General features: G+C 43.0%; 1 protein-coding gene across 3 annotated transcripts in view; it reads left to right on the top strand.

Moving 5' to 3' along the window:
• pitpnm3 (PITPNM family member 3) overlaps window positions 1-18,195 on the top strand; it is a 658,838-nt gene that overhangs the window by 236,427 nt on the left and 404,216 nt on the right. For all 3 annotated transcript variants that reach the window (XM_043718503.1, XM_043718506.1, XM_043718505.1), the window contains exon 2: window positions 9,297-9,392. In XM_043718503.1, coding sequence (XP_043574438.1) covers window positions 9,297-9,392 — 96 coding nt within the window. The remainder of the gene's footprint in view (window positions 1-9,296; window positions 9,393-18,195) is intronic.

Genomic DNA, 18,195 nt, shown 5'->3' with positions numbered 1-18,195 from the left:
CTTCATCAACAGGAAAATGGTAGTATTCGTGCTGATGATGGGGCGTGCGGTGGCGGTGGCTGGGGGGTGATTCGGATAGACAGAAATGATACCCTCAGTGAGAGAGAGAAAGAAAGGAAAAGCAGGCCAAGAGTTTGCTAATGATAAGCTGGAAGGGAGATAAATGCTGAATGGGTGCTATTGGGAAGTGTGAGGGAATAGTTGAAAATTGGTCAGCTAAACCAGGAGCAACCCATACAAAACAGGACCTAGAAATGCAGGGAGTTGATAACATGGAGGAGAGTGCTTGTGTCTTGAAATTGTTAAACTCAGCATTGAGTGCTGAGGCTGTAAGGTAACTAGGTGGAAGATGAGGTGTTGTTCCTCCAGCTTGTCTTAGGCCTGGCATTTACATTGCAGTAGGTCTGAGATTGGCATAGAAATCTCAGTGAGGTGTTGAAGCAGCAGGCAACTGAAAACCCAGGATCATTTGTATGGACTGAGCAGAGGTGCACTGCCAAAGTGGTTTCCAGTCTGTGTTTTCTCTCCCCAGTGTAGAGGAGACCACATTGTGGGCAACAAATACAGTAGACTAAATTGAGTGAGGTAAATCACTGCTTTACCTGGGAAGATTCCCTGGGGCCTTGGATAGTGAGGACGGAGGAAGTAAACAGGCAGATTGTATGGGAAGGTGTCGTGGAGGTGTTGGGCAATAAGGAGGAGTGGACCAGGGTGTCCCAGAGGGAAGGGTCCTTACGGAATGCTAACAAGGCGGATAGGGGAGTGTGTATTTGGTGGTCCAGTATGCTGCAGGCCATCTCTATGCTTTATTCACAGTACAAGTGCTTTTTAATCAAAGTGAATTGATTTAAGAACATTAAGTGGTGAGTCATGATATGTAATTATTTGAGCAATATTTATTACTCAGTGCTGATCCTTTTGAAGTCTAGAGAGATGAGGCATTTAGATGGGGTTAAAAGTTATTAGAACTGTTCTGAAAACTGTTCAGCTTCTGAGAAAGGGTAGGTTAATATTTCAAGTGGTTCTCTCAGAGCTCATAAAGTTAGTTTTATAAGACTTCTGTGCATTCAATGGGTTTGTAGGCTTAGAGTCTACAAAAGTTGAGTGATTTACTGTATTGTTTGAACTATCTTGTGGGTGGATTTGAACCATCACAATTGGGCGGCACGGTGGCACAGTGGTTAGCACTGCTGCCTCACAGCGCTAGAGACCCGGGTTCAATTCCCGCCTCAGGCGACTGACTGTGTGGAGTTTGCACGTTCTCCCCGTGTCTGCGTGGGTTTCCTCCGGGTGCTCTGGTTTCCTCCCACAGTCCAAAGATGTGCAGGGTCAGGTGAATTGGCCATGCTAAATTGTCCGTAGTGTTAGGTAAGGGGTAAATGTAGGAGTATGGGTGGGTTTCGCTTCGGCGGGTCGGTGTGGACTTGTTGGGCCGAAGGGCCTGTTTCCACACTGTAATGTAATGTAATCTAATCTAATCTAAAACCTAATCTAATCAGTGAGCTGGCCAGCAGAGTGAGTGGGACACTTGGGCAGCCAAACATTCAAGTGACTGGCTGAGTCCACTTTGATGGCAGGATCTCCTTTAACATACTGCTGCAAGTCCCACACCTTGAATGACTGTGTCACAGACAACAGGCTTGAGGATGGTTCAGTATTGGAGATGACCCACCTGAGAGGAAGGTTAATGTGGGGGAGATGATTGTAGATTGATGGAGAATCACAGATGCTGTGGTAACCCAGAGTCCAAAGAGCATTTACAATTCTGACAATGTGAAAGCAGGTTGTTCTGCCCTTCTAGTCCACATCAACCCCTCCAAAAAGCATCCCACTCAGACCTACCCTATCACTGTAACTCTGTATTTCCCATGGCTAATCCACCTGGCATGCACATCCCTGGGACTATGGGCACCCAGAGGAAACTCATGCAGACACTGGGAGAACGTGCAAACTCCACACAAACAGTTGTCCAAGGAATCGAATCCAGATCCTTGGTGCTGTGAGGTGGCAGTGTTAACCACTGAGCAACCGTGCCACCCCAACCAGAAAGCTGTTGGGTTTTGGAAAGCCACATTAAGAAGAAAATGAGCTGCATTAATTCTGTAGCATTGATTTTAAGGTGGCAGGTTTATTTAGAATCGGTATCTTACCTGTTCGGTGTACCTGCATAATTCTTATTACATATTCCACTTTAATAGTAAGTCAGTGTTTCAATTTACCCCTCAAGTCCTCTTTATTTTCTTAACCTTGTTGTTACATGCATTGTCTTTAAATGATTAAAGGTCTATGAAGCCATAAATATCCAGCTTGACCAGGATTTTCAAAACTGAGATCATTACACAATGTAAAATGTCAATCTGATCCAAAAGTTATGAGTGGCAATGAATATACTTTTAATGTGGGTGGTGGCAGGCTTTTGGAATTTTGTTTTCAGTAGCTATTGACCATCTTCCTGCAATATCTGTAGGTGACCCAACCCGAAAGGCCTGTTTCCATACTGTAGGGTGGCGTGGTGGCTCAGTGGTTAGCACTGCTACCTCACAACATCAGGGACCAGAGTTCGATTCCCGCCTTGGGTGACTTGCTTGGTGAAGTGTTCACTTTCTCCCAGTGTTTGCATAGGTTTTCTGCGGGTGCTCAGGTTTCCTCCCACAATGCAAAGATGTGTAGGTCAGGTGAATTGGCGATGCTAAATTGCCCATAGTGTTAGGTGCATTAGTTAGGGGAATGGGTCTGGGTGGGCTACTCTGCAGAGGTTCAGTGTGGACTTGTTGGGCCGAAGGACCAGTTTCCATACTGTAGGGAATCTAATCTAATCAACAAGTGGATAACTACTAATGTCGCTCAGAAATAACCCAGCTCCTTGTGTGAAAGCAGCTCACTGCCAATCCTCTCTACTCACCATGCAATTCTCCCAGTACACAGTATGGCCAACACTGGGTGGGCATAAAGATGAGGGAATCACTTGCACACAGTACAATTATTTTCAGCAACCACAAACCCTGGGAAAAGAAATACATTACTGAGAGCAATGCACAGAGCTGAACTGCACAGTAATGATCATGTTCATAACTAACACAGGACTCCTCAAAAATATTCAGCATGATTCCTGTAATTGTCTATCAATTCTTTTAACTTATTCAGGTGCAATTTTCTTTCTTCCTCAATCAATCAAGCTTTCTCTCTCGAAGTGTTGACTCGTTTGTGGAACAGTTGCACAGTGTCCCTGATATGATCGTTCTTCACATGCAGCTGGGTGTTAGCAGGTTGTTGGAATTGTGGTTTTACACAGCCACACCTGATATTGTCCATACACCAACTGCTTCTGATACAGGCCAATAAAAAAAATGAGGAGTGGGAACACCTCTTATTTACTTTTCTTCACACCAAGAATTGTGCAGCCTGAAGTAGCACGTTGACCACTCGCTGATTGCAGCTACATTGGCATAAACTAGGGACTCCTGCTGACTGCATGATCACTACACAACAAACTGGATAATAGAGCAATCTGATTGCCTCGTTCCCTGTTTGCTTAAGCCTCTTTTATGTGATAGGAGCCCAGCAAGAGTGAACTAGGAAAATAAGGTAAGCTACTTTGTATGGCTTCTGTTTCAGAAGCAAACATTGCAAATCATCTAAAGCAGGAATCTAGTAGAAGTCTAAATAATGTAGGCTCTGGCAAGGTTAGTGGTAGAATTGGAAGTCAGCAAGGACTATCTCTAGGTCAGGGGTATTTCACTCCGTCTTTTGATTAACCTGTTCAGATGTATTTGGACATAACTCTGAAGGAGTTAGGGCTATGAATTTAGGCCTCTCTAAGGGAGGGACACTGTCACTATGTTACAAGAGCTCTTATGGCTACTACACATGGTATTCTCAGGCAGTCTCCAATCCAAGCAGTAACCAGAATGATTAAGTTAGATTCCTTACAGTGTGGAAACAGGCCCTTCGGCCCAACAAGTCCACACTGACCCTCCGAAGAGTAACCCACCCAGACCCATTTACCCCTGACTAATGCACCTAACACTCTGGGCAATTTAGCATGGCCAGTCTACCTAACCTGCACATCTTTAGACTGTGGGAGGAAACCGGAGCACCCGGAGGAAACCCACGCAGACACGGGGAGAATGTGCAGACTCCGCACAGACAGTTGCCCGAGGCTGGAATCGAACCCGGGTCCCTGGCGCTGTGAAGCTGCAGTGCTAACCACTGAGCCACCATGCCACCCAAATCTGCTTAACTTCTGAGATCTGACATTTTCAGACTTGTACGCCCATGGGTTCACCTCCTTCTTTTTGTACTTTTCACAAGTGGGTTGGTGAATTTCTCTCTGGCAGCAGTGAATTGCCAACGAAAGGTGATTATTGCTTGTTAATGGCTAAATTTGTCCAATTTAATATTTAGCATTCTATCTTGCCAAACGCACCAAGCAAGCTGGGTACTGAGAAAACTTGACATGAAAACCAGAGCGGGTATTTGGTGGCTTCATCTCTCCACTTTCTCCAAAATGACCTTCTTGTTAGACTAAACAGCATCTTGGCATGATCCATGTCCATTAGTTGCTTGCACTCTTTGACCATGGACATTGATACCTGGTATTAGCCAACCACTCAGAACCATCATGGCACCTCTGCTACATTGACAGGGTGTTCTGCAAGTACAGACCTGCAATGCCTGGGGGCAGTGGCAACTAGCATTGAAAGGCTGTAGCAGGTACACTTTGCCCGCTTGAACAGGTCTCCAGCTGAAGGATTGGACCAGGCTGCAACTCAGGGCTGCTGGTTTGTCCTGTTAGTGCCCCCTCACTTAGTGCTTAGCTGCACACTCGCAGCATCGCTGTCTTGCCTTGCTTGTCTTGCCAGTTAGTGCCTTGGCACTTTGACCAATGCCAGAGGCTTGTAATAATGCCATGTTGATGGGTTGTTTTGTATGGAAACACACCAGGCTGCCTGTTAATAGGGATCTTTCTGGAAAGGGGTCAGGCAGGAAGAGGGGGCTGGTTATGTACATCAAGTGCCAGTTGCCTGCATGGCAAACACACACCAAATATGTTTTCAGCCAAATTGCCATGTCAGAAACTGGGTGAGGACTAGTCCTTAGTCCAGCTAAGGTGGGGGAAGTGCTGTTGGTCAGGGTGGTCCTAGTCCCATCAATCAAGGGCACAGTCTACACGTAGCCTAGGAGCTTGTCCATGGTCAGTCATCTGTTTTGGATGTTCACCGTCAAAGGAATCTGTCCTAGTACGGTCTGGGGATTGGGCAGTGTCAGTCCTGTACAGCCAGCAACAGCAGTCAGGGGAATTGTATGCCTTTAGTCAGGGACTGGTCTGTCAGATTTGGTGGTTGCTTATTGAAAACGGTCTCAGGTCCAGGGTAAATAAAGTCCTGGGCATCGATCCTTTCAGTATTCAGGAGGGTGCAAGGGAGCATGTAGGGGTCGGGGGTGGGGAGATCAATATCAATAGAGGTGGGGGTGTCCACATAGCAGTGGGAAGCAGAGGGGAGGACTAGGATGGCGACATTGTGTGAGGGGATCTCCAGGTTCATGGGGGTTACACAGTACAGTATAGGAGGGCATGGTAGGCTATGGAAAGAAGATGGGGTTAGTGCTCGTGTCTGCCATTGTGGCCTCCACAGGAGAGCAGAGAGGATTAGAGGTCATTTTGGGGTTCAGGAGGCAATGAGGACAATTGGAGGTGAAGTTCAACCTGGTGGGTCTTCACATAGGCAGGGGACTGAGTGGGAATGGGCTGTTGGGGTGGTGCTAGGTAAAAGGGGACATGAAGGCTCATAGAGGGGTATCTGGTGACCAGGCAGGGCCCTGTGCTGATGGTACCCACCCTGAGCTGCATTCCCTGCCATCACCTTCCTTTCTCTAAATGTGAAGTGCTACTAGAAAATGGCATGAACTGCACCCAGGGTGGGCAGAGTCAGTGTCAGTTCAATGGGTAAAATCACGTGATCCACATCTATGAGATATTGGGATTTTTTGAGAAGATTTGTAGCTGAGCTTGAAGGTTTATTTACAGATGTTTCATGACCATGACTAGGTAACATCGTCAGTGAGAGTTTCTGGTGAAGTGCTGGTGGTATGTTCTGCCTCTCTATTTATAGGTTTCTTAAGGTGGGTGATGTCATTTCCGGTTCTTTTTTTCTAGGGTTGTTAGATAGGGTCTAAATCGATGTATTTATTGATGTAGTTCTGGTTAGAATGCCATGCCTCTAAGACTTCTTGTGCTTGTCTTTGTTTTGCCTGTCCTAAGGAGTGTGTGTTGTCCCAGTCAAAGTGGTGTCCTTCTTTGTCTGTATGTATAGAAACTAGTGATAGTGGGTCGTGTCTTTTGGTGGCCAGTTGGCGTTCATGTATCCTGGTGGCAAGTTTCCTTCTAGTTTGTCCGATGTCGTGTTTTTTTGCATTTCTTGTCATTTACAAGATACCATGCAAGAACTGTAAAAACAAAACACTACATTGGACAGACTAGCAGGAAACTATAAATAGAGAGGCGGGACAAACCACCAGCACTTCACCAGAGACTCTCACTGATGATGTTACCTAGTATGGTGACGAAATGTCTGAAAACAAACCTTCAAATTCAGCAAGCTAACTTACATATTTAGATATTAGAATATTTGAGGGGTAAATACATGAAGCAGCCATTTGCAAATGGCTGTGTCATTGCATTTGCAATAACTCCAATGCCGACTGGCAGGTGAAGATACTTAGGAGTCAAATGCTGGTCAAAGGTGATTTGTATCATGTCATGGCTGCTTGAAAAGGCATATCAATGATGGTTAAGTTAGTGGCAATGACATTAAAGAAAGACCAATTCTGGCCATAAGGTGAACCATTATTTGTGATGATTTGGAGATGCTGGTGTTGGACTGGGGTGTATACAAAGTTAAAAATCACACAACACCAGATTGTAGTCCAACAGGTTTAATTGGAAGCACTTGCTTTCGGAGCGACGCTCCTTCATCAGGTGGTTGATGAAGGAGCAGCGCTCCGAAAGTAAGTGCTTCCAATTAAACCTGTTGGACTATAATCTGGTGTTGTGCGATTTTTAATGTTATTTGTGAAACTTCCAAGGGTGCTGTGGGAGCTGCACATCTTTGCTGATTCATCTGTGGTGCACATATACTGATGATCCATACTGAATGCAGTGAGGAGTTGAATGGCAGTCCCTTTTTGGTTTAGTGTGTTTATTACACAGCCGCACGGCAACCTCATCAGCTTCCTGCGCACATTGAGGCTGAAGCTGTTTTAATGGTGGAGAGAAGCTCTTTGTTATCAGGGTTCTGTATGTCTCACTCAATGGAAGAGTGTGTGCAGGCGTCAGTTGCAGGGTATGCCAATAATGACTCCTTCCACATCTAAGAATCTCTTTCACTTTTTGCATTTCCACTGAGAGTCCTGCACCCTAAGAATCCACCGCTTAGAGCCTAGGCATACCTAAAAATGAGGTGTCAACCTGGTGAAGCTACTACACAGGGATACTTGCATACAAATGGCATTTGTAGCAAGTGACGGGCAGAGCCCACAACCAATGGATCAGATGTAAGCTCTGCAGCCCGGCCACATCCAGTTGTGAATGGTGGTAGTCAAGTGAACTATTCACATCTCTATCCTCAATGATGGAAAAGCCCAGTAAATCAGTGCAAAAGATAAGCAATCTTTTGAGTGGATATTAAGTGAATGATCCAACTCAGCCTCCTACACTTGTTCCCCGCATCAAAGATGCCAGTCTTAGTTCATTCAATTCATTCCATGTGATATCAAGAAACGATCGGAGACACTGCAAAGGCAGTTGACCCTGCCAACATTCTGGCAATATTACTGAAGACTCGTGCTCCAGAATTTGCCACTCCCCTAGCCAATCTGTTCCAGTACAGTTGCATTGACCTGACAATGTGGAAAGTTGCCCAGGCAAATCCAACCCAATTAATTTCTCTTGATCATCAGTAAGTGATGGAAGGTCTCATCAATGGTGCCATCAAGCAGCATCTGCTCAGTGACATCCAGTTTGGGTTCCGCCAGGGCCATTCCGCTCCTGACCACATTACAGCCTTGGTTCAAACATGGACAAGAGAGCTGAATTCCAGAGGGGCGGTGAAAGTGACAGCTCCTGACATCATGGCTGCTTTCAACCGATTCTGGCATCAAGGAGCCCTTGCGAAACTGGAGTCAATGGGTATCAAAGGGGCAAACTGTCTGCTGGTTGGAGTCATACCTGGCACATAGGAAGATGGTTGTGGTTGTTGGAGGTCAGTTATCTCAGTTCGAACCATGACTAGATGTGGGCCTGCACTGGATGTTGGGGGTGGAGTGTTCAGATGGGATGTATCCATGGCCAGCTAAAATGTGTGGTATGATGGGTAAATGGTGATGAAGATGAAATAATGTATGTGTGAGCGAGAGTCAGCCATGCCAGCTACATGCTGTGAGTGGCATGGCTTTTTGGAGACTGTGTACCATTAGGCTAATGGTGAGGGGCAGCACTGCATTGTCAATGCTTCTCTCGGTGCATGGCGGCTTTTCGAGGATGTCGTGTGCCAGGGATGCCAGTGTTTTGGCGGGCATCCAGTAAATGGCGAGTTGTTCTGTGAATAATGCGTGCTCACATGTGGCTGGAATCATGTGGAACAGATGCCATAGGAGCAGGTTAGATAGTTAATGATGTGAGTTCGGTAAGATACTCTGAGAAAGACGTCCTGGCAGAAAACTTTCCAAAAAGCTTGTTGGAAATTGAACTTGGCCAAAGAAATATAAGGTTCATGTCTACATTACACAAAGGTAGTTGACTAAGGAATCTTCTCAAGGCTGCTTACTATATACTAACATGGGGCGGCACGGTGGCACAGTGATTAGCACTGCTGCCTCACAGTATCAGAGACCCGGGTTCAATTCCCGCCTCAGGCAACTGTCCGTGTGGAGTTTGCACGTTCTTCCGGGTCTGCGTGGGTTTCCTCCGGGTTCTCCGGTTTCCTCCTACAGTCCAAAAATGTGCAGGTTAGGTGAATTGGCCATGCTAAATTGCCCATAGTGTTAGGTGAAGGGGTAACTGTCAGGGAATGGGTTTGGGTGGGTTGCTCTTTGGAGGGTCGGTGTGGACTTGTTGGGCTGAAGGGTCTGTTTCCACACTGTAAGTAAACTAATCTAATGGCTTTCTATTACTTAGCGTTATATTTGAAAGTGATATTCATTTGTGGAAAGGCATTAATTTCATTAATACCTCAGTGTTCGCTCTGGATAATAGGAGGGCGAGTTTCCTCTGACTGATTTCTCTCTTCCTATTACAGCTGCCTTTTGCCGACACAGTAACTCACAGTGGCGGATGCAGAATAACGTGCATGACTCTGGCGACAGCTCAGAGGATGAATTCTTCGATGCACGAGGTTTGTGGAAGTGCTATTTATTCTGAAGAAATCAATAACCACTGTTGTCAGTTAGTTTCTTTTCCAGACAGCAAATGGGAAGACTTGTTGAGCTGTCTTCAGCCTGAGATCCTGATTTACCAGTGAACCAAAATAGGGACTGAATTTAATGATGTCCATTTTTCTTGTGTAGCCTTTAATGATATAAAATGCACATCAAGCATTTTAACAGCCCAAATGTGTATTGACAGTTAATGAAATAGGAGTGATCTGAGTAATGAGAGTTATTTTCTGCCTGCAATTAAATTCTCAAAATCTTGCTGTACACATTCTGACCTGTCTACTAACAGCTAATTTGTGGAGCCAACTTAGATTCATGACGATACAGAAAATCTCAGACTGATTAAATTGTGTGGCCATTGCATAATGGTTTTATTCAGAGCTTCGCCTCCAGTGTCATCATATATTTAGGCCCAAAGCCATTAATTATTTTTTCTGAGTAAGCAACCAGTGTTGTATATGATATTAAATTATCCCAGAATAATATTTATTGTGAACGATTGCTAATGTTATATTTCAATTTTCTTCAACATTTATAATCAGGAAAGCCAAACAATTGAAGATACTTAAGAGTGTGGGTTCATAAATGGTGTAGGATGCACATAGGGATTGCATCTTATTGAAAACTTCTCATTGATCTGTTGGCCTGTCTTCATGCTGCTAGGTTATTGGTGCTAATAATGCCTTGTCCTGAACTATGCAGAGCAATTGTAGTAAACTAAGCTTTGAGATTGTGCTTTGAAATTTCTGCTGCTGATTTGAATGCATGAATGCTTAACATATTTGAATGATATTTCTGTATGCGTTTGGTCAGGTTATCCCTCTCCTCTAATACTATTGTTTGACAGTTAGTCTATAGTTAACTCTTGATTTAGTATTCCAAGGCTTTATCTCCCATCACACCAATTGGTGCTTTTTTGCTTTTATAAAAATACAAACTAGGGATGGAAGTAGACCATTCGGCCCCTTGAACCAGCTTGTTGACTAGCCACTATGTACATCCCTGGTCAGCATCACAAACCTGTTTGCTTCCTCAGTTGTGCTAATTCCTTGCCAGTCAGTTGTAGCTTGGAAATAAAGAAACAGCAGCGAACACTTTGAGGAATTAATTTTCCCTCCCCTTGACAGAACAGGACTTCTAACATTAAACCTACTAAGAATTTGCTTATAAACTAGGTGCCAAAGATTGTTCTGAGAATATTGTGTAAAATGTTCGAAGTTGTTGGGGTTCCTTTCCTTCTGGAGATCTGAAGGAGAACATAAAGAGAGAAAAACAGTATTTTAAAGGAAGGCTTCTTCCCCTCATAGTGAGATCTAATATAATGCATCAGAAAGGCAACAATTCACTTGGGGGAGGGGGGGGACACTTTCCCAAATCTCTCAAATATATTCATACCAATTATTACAAATAGAATTCTTCAAAATTTGCTCTCATGATGAAGACTGGTAAAATTGGCATTGTTGTTGGGCCCATTGATGACCAGTTTTTCATCAGTTCAGTTTTGTGTTGGTCTTGAAATCCTCCATTATCAGGCTTGTTCGCCTTGTGTGGCTATGCATCCTGCAGCAGTCAATGATACCAAGTGGTTTGTGCAGCAAACCTCTCTGTAATCGTTATCTGTACCATCTATCATCACTTGGATATATCAAGGTTTAAGAAAAGCAGCTAACTGATGTTAGACTAGCCTGTCATGGAGTCAGAAAGCTTTGCATTAATATCGTGCTCAATCCCTTTGCCTGAGAACTGATCAAACCCACTCAAGTGCAGCCTCATATACCGGGACAAAGACGAACCTCTGATTAAATCATGACCCCAACATTCAGAGGCATAGCACCTTTTGTACTTGCAACTGCTTCGACATTATTCTATTGTTTAAAAAGTGTTCACAGCCCCTACCGGCAAAATGGTCAATGGACAACGGATTCATATGCAACTGTTTTTTAATTGCTATGATACAATTGGCAATTTAAACTCCCAATTCCTTGGTGTAACTAAGGCTCTAAAATAGCCGAAAGATTTGAGGGAAGCTGGCAGCAGTGTTGCAGAGCTGTGCTAATATATGATAAAATGGAAGTGCTCTGACCGATTTCATAGAGTTTGTTTTTTGGGATGGGGCTGCAAGGAGGAGCAATGCTACATAGTCTCTACAAGAATACTCTGGCCCAGAGCCCCCTGAAGTCCACCCTTGCTTCAATGCTGTGGATCATTCTGCATTCCCCCCACCCAGTAATACTTACCTGTTGGACAGCTTGTTCTCAGATTGTTTCAATGAGTCAGGATTGTCTTGACCATTTTTAAATGAGATGGTTTCAGGTGAAGGATGCTCTTTTGCCTAATCACTCTTGTGTTTCCACAATTGACTCAGGCATCTCCTCGTTTATCTTCAGCAGATTCCTGAGCAGGCAGACAGAGCTTCAGGTTGAATGTGCCATCCCTCATTACTGTCGCTGCAATGTCAGGCTGGCTGACTGGCTTGAGTCCAGGTGTGACATGCTTTATGATCTAGGCTGAACATGCTACCAACTGAGTCAAGCTGACTCTCCAGTATCTTTGTAATAGCATGCATTATATCACAGCATAAGATTATACTGGAGCAAAAACTGACACTGAAGCATTCAATTAAAATGATTACGGAGCTCTCTGTAGGCAATCATTAATACTGCCTCTTGATTGATCAGTCACAGCCACTTCTGTCCATTGTGAAAAACCTCTCTACTTCTGCTGTCCATTATGAAAAGATATTCGCACAGAATATTCCACAACATAACTGCATCTGTTATCACCCTTTTTAATATATGGATCCAAATTTTGGGGTCTTTCTTTCAGTTTATTCCCCTCCCTTTGTTTAGTTTCAATCTCAATTAGTTAGCCAAGTCTAGCTGAAGTATGAAACAACCAGAGATAAGTGCTGGAGAAGCACAACACAGTTGGCAGCATCTGTGGAGAGAGAAACCGGTTAATATTGCATGTCTGGTATGAAGAAGAGTCATACTGGACTCGAGACATTAACTCTGTTTCTCTCTTCACAGTAGCTGCCAGGCCTGCTGAGTTTCTCCAGCATTCTCTGTGTTTGATTCTGATATCTTGCATCCACAATATTTAGCCATTTTTCTAGTTAAAAAAATACCTTTAGCCCCAGAAGTGGTTTTTTATCAAGGCTTGATCAATACGAGCAGGTAAATAAGCAGGCAGGTAAGAGTAGAGCCAGAAGTCACAGATTTAAAAATCGACCTTATAATTTATTTTATTCACCCTAAATGGCTAGAGTTAGAAAGTGCAATGAGTAAACAATGAAATGAATTCCATTGTGACTATCAAAGACACAAAAAGTGAGGGACTGTATTAATTCATATTTTTTGACACCACCCAAGTCTTCAGAATAAATGATATCCATATTACAAAATCTTCCTTACAGAATGAATAGGCAGCCGCCAGCACAGAGCAGCCATTTGTTTGGCACCCCGTCCAGCTCTTAAAAACATTTACTCTCTCCATCACTGGTGCACTGTGGCTGCAGTGTGTACCCCCCAACAAGATGCACTGAAGCAGCTTTCCAAAGGCTTCACTCATTGAACCTCTTGAAACTGCAAGCTCCAGTGTTTAGCTTAACAACTTCCCATCTGAACCACGCTGGTGTGACTTGGAACTGTCTCACTGTTCCTTCACTGTCCCTGGGTCAAAACTCACAACCGCACACACTCTAGGTGTATCTACCACATTCAGATTGCAGTGGTTCAAGAAGGTGTCTTCCTACCAACTTCTCTAGGGCAGTTAGGGATGGGTGGTAAACATTGACTGTCCCAGTGATTTCCATATCCTGTAAACGAATGAAAGAAATATCCAAATTCAAGATCTGAAAATTCTAAAACCTCTCTCTTTAGTTGAATATTACAACAGCACTGCTACCACTTCATTTAAATGACTATGCTTTTCTTTCTTTATGTTCTCCTTCAGATCTCCAATAAGAGAAATAACGGAACCTCAACTACTTAGAATATTTTACACAATAAACAGGAAATGCAACGTTTCATGTACAAAGCTTTGCTTCATACCATGCTGTGGATATGCTTGAACAGCACAGAACGAATCATTGCCAGCAGGGTTCTGTTCTGTCCTGGCCATTGAAAACAATCTGCTTCATGTTGGGTAATCATATGTTCTTTTTGGGAAAACCTTACTCAGTGACCCTTGCCAATCAGGCCTTGAATCAGTTATTTCCAGGTTAGTCCAGGGTTTAGCCTTGGTTTTAGGTGTGAAACATACACTTTCAGACCCATCGTAGTAAATGGTACATGCGTGAGTATTGCATCAGATGTCCACTGTCATCTTTTGGATTAGGCTTCTTTTGGGCATCCAGAGAACACCAGGAGGATGCAAAACCTGAATCAAATATTAATGATCCAGTGCTTGTTATAAAATCCTGCTGTGAATTGCCCTTGACTCAAGCAGTGAATTATATAATAATCGTGCAGAAGCTCAATATAAAATATTCACCTCTTTCTTATAGGCTGGTTGTTGTTAAGTGCTTTTCAGCAGCTTATCATTTTCTGGGACAAGAGAAAAGAAGGAAGGGTGTACACATACAGCAAGTTTGGCAATATCTGTAAGGAGGGAAAAGGATTTAACATTCCAAGTTGCTGACCTCTCATTACTAAACAGGGAGAGGTGGTAGATAATCTCTAGGTCTTTTTTGTTATTCCATGGTTGGCTTTGTGATTTCTGGTTTCAACTTTGTGTTAGTGATGGACTGCTAGAAATATTTTCTTTCACTCATAGGCAGCCTGTTATGTTCTGGATGGGGAAGGGGACCAGCACAAATAGCAGAATGTTGAGTGCCAGTGTTGTCTTGATGTCACAACACATGACGTGATTACATTGCTGATAACCAGACAAATTGGTCTTGCAATCATTTTAATAATAACATTAATATCAAATAATGGGAAAGAAGATCTTTACAATAACTCAATGTATGCTTGAATAACAGTTAGCTTGCTGAATTAAGAATCACCTTTTAAACCCTTTCACTCCCTGTGTTGCATGTTTGCTTAACTAACATGAACTGCATCTTTCAGTGGGAACACATTTGGGAAGGAGATTGGTTTCTTTGAGAGCATTTCAAATGGCAATGATTGATAATGTCAAGCAGCTTGGGGGCTGAGTTTCATTCTGCAGTATCCTTTCATGAGATGTGATACACCCACAATGTGGTATTGACTCTTTAGTAGAAGATGGTGTCCATTTACCATGTTTGAATTCTCTTTGAAGGATGACAACTGTCATTATGATGTAAAGAGAGCCAATGTGTGCAGATTCATACAAAATGGTTCCCAGAAGTCACATAACCATCTTCAGCTTGTATTGGGCCTAGTTTGCCTGTATCTCAGGATGAACTGTCAAAAGACTTCTCAGAATTCAATGAATATTTCCAATGGCGAACAGAAACCCCTTGACAGTGTTTCTCCTGAAGGTAGGACTAGCTCTTCCTAGCTTATCACAACCTGACATGGGAGCTAGCCAAGGTAATGGCTGAGACAATTAACATAGAAACTAGGAGCAAGACTGGACTATTCGGATCTTTCAGTTGCTCTGCCATTCAGTACAATCATGTCTGATCCTCTATCTTAATGCCACACTCTCTATTCCTCTCCATTATGCTTGATGCCTTTAAAATCTAAACATTTATCTGCCTCTTTCTTGAATATATTCAGTGACTTGGTCTCCATCGCCTTCTGTGGTACTGAATTCCACAGGTTCACCACCCTTTGAGATCTTTCCTATCTGAGTCCTAAATAGTCTCAGGATACAGGATACACCATGCCCCTGGTTCTAGACTCCCAACCAGGAAAAGCGTCCTCCCAACCAGGAAAAGCGTCCTCCCCTCATCTAACCTATCCTGTTAAAATGATATGTTTAAATCAGATCCCCTCACATCCTTCTAAGGACTAGTTAGTGCATACCCATATCAAACTTGTCCCTCTTCACAGGACAATCCATCCATCTATCTTTGGTGTCAGCCTGATGAACTTTGCTATACACTTCCATAGCAATTGTATTCTTTCTTAGGTAGGGAGACTAAAACAGCCACAATACTCCAGATTGAGTCTCACCAAGTCTATTAGATTAGATTACATTACAGTATGGAAACAGGCCCTTCGGCCCAAAAGTCCACACCGACCCGCCGAAGCGCAACCCACCCATACCCCTACATTTACCCCTATACCTAACACTACGGCAATTTAGCATGGCCAATTCACCTGACCTGCACATCTTTGGACTGTGGGAGGAAACCGGAGCACCTGGAGGAAACCCACGCAGACATGGGGAGAACGTGCAAACTCCACACAGTCAGTCGCCTGAGGCGGGAATTGAACCCGGGTCTCTGGCATTGTGAGGCAACAGTGCTAGCCACTGTGCCACCGTGCCGCCCACTATGTATAGCTGGAGTAGGATATCCCCACTTGTGAACTCAAATTCTCTAGCAGTGAAGGCCAATATACCATTTGTCTTGATAACTAATTACTATCTTTTATCTGAACTGAAAGACAATGCACAGGTCTGGTGCCTGAGGCCCAATGTGGAAACATGTTTCTTCAGTCTTGGGATAGAACTGTTTGAAGTTTTGATCTGTATCAAGGAAGAGATAGTGAAGACTGCAGATGCTGGAGAGTCAGAGTCAATAAAGTGTGGTGCTGGAAATGCACAGCTGGTCAGGCAGCACCTGAGGCGCAGGACAGTTGACGTTTCGGGCAGGACCCTTCATCAGGACTGATGAAGTGTTGACTCTGCTCGGATGCTGCCTGACCTGCTGTGCTTTTTCCAGCGGCACACTTTATCGACTTTGGTCTGTATCAAACAGACTATGCAGAGCCATTTTATGCAAAAAAAAGAGAGACACCATCCGAGAAAGAAGATACTATCTGAGTGTGTCAGAGTTAAAAACACACAACACCAGGTTATAGTCCAACAGGTTTAATTGGAAGCACTAGCTTTTGGAGCGCTGCTCCTTCCTGTCACCGGCATCTCCAAATCATGAGAGGGTCAGGGCTTTCTGAAGGAAGACAGAGGGAGACAAACCAGCTAAAGGATTGGTGCACTGAAGCAAACAATCAACAGCCACAATCTGCAGAGCTATAAAAGCAAACACGGGTCTCAACTCCTTCCAGAGGCTGTCCTGCTTAGTCTGCCTTTGAAAGGAATCACAGAATCTGTGACATTTGCTGAATTCTGACTTCAAGTTTTAAACCTTTTTATTTTTGAAAAGCCATCCCTGCAAGAAAACTAGCACCTGATCTTGTTTTCACCTTTTGGAAGAACTGTTTACTTACTTTAAACCTTTGTGTATGTAGTTAATTACATTTTACTGAAGTAACTTACAGAATTGGTTTGTCATAAGCTACCTTTTTTTCTTGTTTGAAGCATAAATTAGTTATTTTAAAATTCAAGCATTCAAACACTAAAAGGGGGATATAAATGAATTATACAAATTTGCAGTTCATGGACCACTCCAGGTATGTGCCTGGTGTGGTCCTGATAGAAATATTCAAGTTTGCCTAGAACAGCAGCATAATCATATCATTAGCTGTTCATTAGACACTTGACTACTTTGTAAAATATCTTTCACCACTAAAGCACTAGCGGCATATTTTATGGAAAGGTGTACCTTTTATTTATTTACACCTTCACCTTTTAGTCAAATTACAACTCTCTCCCTTTCCTTTTTACAGTTTAATATTGTTCATGCAAATGTCCTGAAACTTAGCAAAGCATCCCAATTACAAGGACATTCTTGGTATTAATTGAATAAGTAATCTCCTAATATTCCAAATCATTTTAAATGCGGTGAGCAACATTATACTGGGAAGTTAAACTTATCAGTTTAGGATATAAAATTTGACTACATTGAGGTTTAATAAGAGAGTAACTCATTGGTTCTTGCAGCTGTAAAAGTATGCTGCTATTGAAGAATTTACTTCATAAATGCCAAGTTGCCATAATGTAGTGTGCCAATTGGCAACTTGCTACATTCTAATTTAGGATAGTGTTAAGTACAATTATATAATCATATTTAACATAATAGTCAAGTTGCACCAGTTAGTTCTGTCATAAGTTTTTTTAAAAACACCATCAGATCATTTGGTGCACACTAAATCAAACACAAGATCTTGACAAAATATCTGTCATTCACTACTAGTGTCATAAAACGTTATCAGATCCTCTCTGCCCCTGCTAGTAACTAATCTATTATGTGATGCATGAAGAGGTTGGTGAGCTAGGCAACATAATGGCCCAGTGGTATTAATGTTAGACTATTAACCCAGAAACCCAAGTAATGTTCTGGGGCCCTGGGTTCAAATCCTCCCATGGCAAATTAATTCAATAAAAATCTGGAACTAAGAGTCTAATAATGACCACTATTGACTGTCAGGTGGAAAATCACTAATATCCTTTAGGAAAGGAAACTGTGTCCTTACCTGGTCTGGTCTAAGTGTGATTCTTAACTGCGCTATGGGTGATTAGGGACAGCCAGCAACGTTGACATTCCATGAATTTAAAAAAAGTCTTGTATAGGTCTTGAGAATTGTTCAAACATTCGTACTAGGTGCAATAGTTAATCATATCAGCTTGTATATGTCTTTTTCCTGACTCTGTTTATGTTAAGTGATGCATACTCAAGATCTTTGAGTAAATGAGGTGACTATCACTAATGAAAAAAAATGTTGCTTGACATAATGAAGACCAACACTGAGGCAGAAAGTTAATGGA

This window comes from Chiloscyllium plagiosum, chromosome 28, assembly GCF_004010195.1.
Source record: "Chiloscyllium plagiosum isolate BGI_BamShark_2017 chromosome 28, ASM401019v2, whole genome shotgun sequence".
Lineage (NCBI taxonomy): Eukaryota > Metazoa > Chordata > Chondrichthyes > Orectolobiformes > Hemiscylliidae > Chiloscyllium > Chiloscyllium plagiosum.
The sequence above is the reverse complement of the archived record's forward strand: the minus strand, read 5'-3'. Positions and strand labels throughout refer to the sequence as shown.